A 6,000-nucleotide genomic window follows, 5' to 3' on the forward strand; every position below is an offset into this window, starting at 1 on the left:
GGTGGGATCTGCATCCCCAGAAAAGGTGGTCTGCGCTCCTCGGCCTCCCCCATTCTCAAAGGCCTCCTCTTTGAGACATCGCCGGATCCTGCCCCTTCCTGACGGCCTGGTGTCTTCTTGTCTTCTCCTTCCTCTCACTCTCTCTGGCTCCCTGGGTGAAGAGCCCTCCACGTGCTCCTGGCCCATCCCCACTTCCTCTCAGCCAGGGTTCTGGTTTCCCCACTCAACAGCCCCTTCCCTTAAGTACTCTTCATCCCCTCGTCTGTCCTGTGGTCACACATGACACGGGGGAGCATGTTACTATTTCACTGGCACGTTTTCTCATAATCTAGAGCTGCAGCCACCGCGGGGCTTCCGAAACGTAAAGCAAACTGTTGGCCCTGCCAAAAATGAGAAGTTATCTCCCAGAAGCCATTTCCAGGTCAGAGTATCAGGGATTTCTTCTCTCAGGTCCCCAGAGGCCTTGCTTCTGCTCACTGGCTGCTATGATCCAAAGTTCAGTGTAGCCCACATTTAAACGCAGGCGGCCCCAGAGCAGGAAGTACCTCATGAACTGGTAGCCCTAGCTGGGATAGAACGTGTCAACCGTTAAGCCCCATAAAGGTTACCATTATGGCAATACAGTTTGCATATCTGAATTCTTTTTAGCCTATGTTTCATCATAGTACTTGATTGAAAAGTGTGCCTCTCAAATCACCCTTCGTGACCTTGTGTTTCCAAGATTCTAGAAATCAGCAGATAGAAGAGAGTCCAGACCGCAGTCAGTGTGCGGAACTTAACGTGTTCTAGCAGCGGATACTCACCCACGTTCGTGATGTACAGGGGCAGCCAGAAGAGGAAAGTATAGCTGACCAGCTTGGCGAACAGCAGACACAGCGAGAACTCTATCACGCCCTGAAAGAGAGCGCGGTCGGGTGTCTTCTCCAAATGTGGAGCCAGCAGGTGTGTGTAAATATGCAACAGAGTTAAATATGACTTCGCTCCCATAAAGACATCCTGTCTTTGGTCTGGCTTTAGCACCCCCAGACACGTAGTGGGGAGGGTGCTGCACTGCTGTGTGGTGCAGTGAGGATGCGGGAACTGTGGGGCACTCACCCCAGCAGGTGCACCAGGGAGGGGCAGGACCCCTGACAGGGGTGGGGTCACAGCTGCAGCTACTCTACTGTCACATGGGGTGCAGGCCCAGTGTGGCCAGATTTTCTGCTTTTCAAGTGAAGACAGAAAGCCCTATTTATCTATGAAATTTCTGAATTTTGAAATGGAGACTACCTTTTTTTTTTTTTTTTTTTGAGACGGAGTCTTGCTCTGTTGCCTGGGCTGGAGTGCAGTGGCCGGATCTCGGCTCACTGCAAGCTCCGCCTCCCGGGTTCATGCCATTCTCCTGCCTCAGCCTCCCGAGTAGCTGGGACTACAGGCGCCCGCCACCTCGCCTGGCTAGTTTTTTGTATTTTTTAGTACAGACGGGGTTTCACCATATTAGCCAGGATGGTCTCGATCTCCTAACCTCGTGATCCACCCGTCTCGGCCTCCCAAAGTGCTGGGATTACAGGCTTGAGCCACCGCGCCCGGCCAATGGAGACTACCTTTTAGGATCAAAACCCAGTGTCTTTACATCAGAGTAGAGTCAATGAAAACATGTACGGGTTTGATTTTCATAGGACATCGGCTGGAAAACTTAGCTATTAAAGAAGTTCTTGTATAGCCGGGCGCAGTGGACTGAGTACTGAATGGTTCCTTCTTCTTCCCTGGAACTGAAATCACTGTAAATTATAAAGCCATCTGGAAACACACAGATCAAACAATTCCGACCATTCTGTCCGCACACAGGCACACAGGCTACTGCATCCCGCCTGTGAGTACTACAAACCAGTCCGCACCAGGGAAAACAACGAAAAGAGACACGTAGGTACGAGTGAGGAAATCGAGTGGTGGGTTCTGTAAAATGCCTGTTTGTGTTTGTTTTATGTCTACCTTCAGAAAGAGGTGGCACTTGTGAGATAAAAATTCCAGAGGCCATCTGAAAATTCAGAGTGAGAAATCCAGTAACACTGTGGTGCTGAATCCCCCCGCTGTCTGTGCACTGAAAATCAACCAAAACGGTGGCCAGGGGAACCCAGCGCTCCACTTCGCCAAGTCATTCTAAAATGAAACGAGTTGATGTCTTCACAATTGATGAGGATGTGTGCGTGTAATTTACCGTATGCCTTTCACGGGCCTGGCATTGTGCTTAGTAGTTGTTAAATGACCTCACTTCATCCTCAGAACAACATACGGTATTACCCCAGGGATGGAGCCCATGTGACAGATGAGGACATGGAGGCTCAGAGTGTGCCACACTTGCCCGGAACACTCAGCTTGGCGGTGGCAGGAGGAGGCTTGAGCCGGCCTCTGAAGCCCATACTGTCTATAACTCCACTACATAAAAACCTGTATTTTTATAACTAGTGTGCACCCTCCTTTAGTACAAGTATTTGGGGGTAGCTACAGAGGAGGGTATAGCAGAAAAGGTCACTAGTTTTTATTAAGGACACAATTAAAAACAAATCTTTTGACTTAAACCTAGCAGCTTCCACAGGCCAGCATGCACAGCCCTTTCCCCATGAACTGGTGTCCAGCCTGGGCTGGGACGTTCTCCTCTGGCTGAACACCGGCCCAGGGTCTGCCTCTGCAGGCCCAGTTTCTCCTGGACACTGGAATCCTTTCTGTTCTGAAGTCCAGGTTCTCCCCAGTCTTTAATTTCTGTGATATGATTTTGAGGTCTGGATTGCACTGCTTGTGCTTCCAGCCCTGACCTGCTGAGGGGCCTCGGGCCTGTGCCCCTGACCCTCTGCCTTTCTCTAGGTCGTGTCAGCAAGTGAAAGCTGTGTCTGCTCCGTGGTGCTCTGGCTGTCAGTGCTGGAGGGCACGGCCTGGACAGTCCCCCCGGACAGCCTGCCCAGCCCACACGGCAGGGTCTGGTCTCCCTCCCGTGCCCCTGCTCTCAGCTCTCTGCCCCCATCGGAAGAACACAGCCTCTCCACACCCTGCGCACGGCTCCTTAGATTCTCTGCTGAGGGAGTCCCTGAATGTAATAAAAACTGAAAAAGCAGCAAGAAATCTCCTTACAGTGCCCGTCCCGCTCATCTGCTCCAAGTCAGCTCGTCCACAAGACTGATCACCCACTGCGGGGCACGGTGGCACCCTTCTAGTCTGGAGGCAAGGCCAGCAGTGCCAGCGAGGACCAGCCCGGTCCAGATTCTGACTCCAAGGTTTCTCCCGCCTGTGCTGCTTGTTCTTCCCTTGGTCCCTGCATCCTCCCTCTCACTCTTGGCATCCTCTGCTCACCACGCACGGGCAATCAGGCACTGAAGGCACTTTTTTTTTTTTTTTTTTTTTTGAGGCAGAGTCTTACTCTGTCGCCCAGGCTGGAGTGCAGTGGTGTGATCTTGGCTCACCACAACCTCCGCCTCCTGGGTTCAAGCGATTCTCCTGTCTCAGCCTCCCAAGTAGCTGGGATTACAGGCGCCTGTCACCATGCCTGGCTAATTTTTGTGTTTTTAGTAGATACGGGGTTTTGCCATGTTGACCAGCCTGGTTTTGAATTCCCGACCTCAGGTGATCCGCCTGCCTCGGCCTCCCGAAGTGCTGGGATGACAGGCGTGAGCCACCGTGCCCGGCCCAAAGGCACTTGAAAGGGAAAGAGAATCCAGCCAGGCTTGTGAAGGCCACGGCACTCAGTGACAGTGCCTCCCATGGGCTCACGCTCAAGGCCTGTGGGAGGGCAAGTGTACTGGGGAGGGAGGGGCAGGGCCACAGGGGCCAGGTGGCACAGTAGTCAGGGCCTCAGTTCCCCAACCTGTCACGTGGGGGCAGGCCCAGGGCGCCAGGCTTTCTGTTTTTCCAGTGAAGGCAGGGAGCCCCATTTTTCTACGAACCTTCTGAATTTCTAAATGAAGAAAACGAATTTCAAAAAAAATTTCAACATGGTATGAGGCAAACCAAGTATCACTGCAGACATATTCAGTCCTGAAGCTACCAGTGTGCAGCGTCCGGCTTCGGCTACGGATTCGAATCCCCGGGTTCCATAACCACAGATCTCTTTGTAAGCTTAATCATCAACTGACCAGACTTCCCACAGCCAGCGCAGCAGCCCTTTCTGAAACTTCTGAAACTCCTCCTGGGCATGTTTACTTACTGGAATTTTCAAGGCTCCTGTGAAGCTGATGGCGGCCGTGCCACTCCCGCCGTCCCCAGGGAGAATGACGACGTGGTTCGGGTGGATTGAGCCCTTCCCATCTGAGAGCAGCAGGCACTGCATCTCGGGGTCCTGGAGGCAAACCCATTGGGAACAAAAGGGAAAGGTGTTACCAGCCGGGCAGTCTGGGTGAAGTGGGGCCAGGCTTCCTAATGACGAGGGTGCCTGGCGGCTCTCTCTTCCACTGCCTTGGAGACATCCTGGGTGACATTCCCACGTGGCCACTGCGTTAGAATGATTAGCATTCATGCATTTTCATGAACAGCTAGGTACACACATCCTTGGAACCAGAAATTCTAGGAAGCTATTTGCAAAAAATAATTTGAAAAGTAAAAAAATACGTATAAAGTAAAATGGATGTCACATCGAGAAAAATTAGAAAATTCAAATACATCCATACAAATGACATCTTGCAAAAAAAAAAGGTTGGGAGATTTTAATGACAGGAAAATGCTTATGACACATTAAATAACACATCATTCAAAACTGCATGTCATTATAACCTCAAATAATGTTTAAATATCTACATATATAACTAGGCAACTATAGGATCTATTTCTAGAAAGAAAGCAGCTAAAATCTAAGCCAACAATGCTTGTCACTGAGTGGTAGAATTATGTGTAATTTTTATCAAAATGCTAATAAGAAATTCTTTACATGATCGTGTATTTTTTAGGAGCTCACAATGGCCATATATGACCAGAAACATTATTTTAAAATACACCAACATTATTTTAAAATACACCTATTCTGATATTTATGAATTCTGATCATCTAGATGTTCCTAAAGGACAAAGTGTACATTCATTAAAGCAAAGAAGAGTGATCCCCAACCAACAGTGGGATTTCAAGTCAGAGCAAGGATAACATAAAAATAATGTTAGCCTGGGCCACACATAAGACCTCATCTCTAGGGAAAAAAAAATAGTGGAATGTGGTGGTATGCGCTTATAGTCCTAACTGCTCTGGAGGCTGAGGCAGGAGGATCACTTGAGCCCAGGAGGTTGAGGCTGCAGTAAGCTGTGATTGTGGGGCTGTACTTCAGCCTGGGCAAGACCCTGTCTCAAAAAAGAATGAAAATAAAATAAAAATGTTCTTCATGAATGAACGATGAGGTTCAAGGTCTTACAAAGAAATGCTTCTATGTATCTCAGACCTTTCACAAAATCAAACAGCCTTGTGGTACTTATCTCACTATAACCTGTTTTAAGTTGGACTAAAAATGTAGTTTAATTAAAAAAAAAAAAAAGAAAGGAAATGGTAATGTATTCCACATTCCCCTGTCCCTTGATATTTATAATTCTCTTCCAGTGGAAAAAAGAAATTTGGAAACCGGGTGGCAGGTGGGACTGAGCGCAGCCCAGTGTGGGTACCCAGCGGGTGGCCTCGGCGGCAGCTCAGTATCTACGTCCCCCAGGAAGCCCGGCTTCACGGCTAGGACTCTGGCATGGAGAGCGGGTCTCTGATGAAGATACTCACATGTGACCACATAGTCAGGTGCTCTGGAATGAAGATGACAAGCCTGAGTGCAAATGCCTAACATGCTTCCGATGATAATTCCATCACGGCATGTGAAAACGAAGAATGGCGACTGAGTTTCAGAATAAACTCATTTTTCAGAATAAACTTTCAGAATAAACTTTTCAGAATAAACTCAATTTCTCTCATGAGTTCTGCTAATCGTCCAGTTTAGGAAACTGAATCAGTAATGCTCTACTGTGGCTAAACACTGGAATCTTCTGTGGGGGGCTTTGAGAAGCCCCGAA

At 49.0% G+C, this 6,000-nt stretch overlaps 1 protein-coding gene across 3 annotated transcripts in view; it reads right to left on the minus strand.

Annotated features, from left to right (window-relative positions):
- The window catches only part of SLC37A1 (solute carrier family 37 (glucose-6-phosphate transporter), member 1), an 89,099-nt gene that overhangs the window by 17,948 nt on the left and 65,151 nt on the right, over positions 1–6,000 (minus strand). For all 3 annotated transcript variants that reach the window (XM_012002563.1, XM_012002565.1, XM_012002562.1), the window contains one exon: positions 804–894. In XM_012002563.1, coding sequence (XP_011857953.1) covers positions 804–894 — 91 coding nt within the window. The remainder of the gene's footprint in view (positions 1–803; positions 895–6,000) is intronic.

Source organism: Mandrillus leucophaeus, unplaced genomic scaffold (genome assembly GCF_000951045.1).
Source record: "Mandrillus leucophaeus isolate KB7577 unplaced genomic scaffold, Mleu.le_1.0 Scaffold69, whole genome shotgun sequence".
NCBI classification, from domain to species: Eukaryota; Metazoa; Chordata; class Mammalia; order Primates; family Cercopithecidae; genus Mandrillus; species Mandrillus leucophaeus.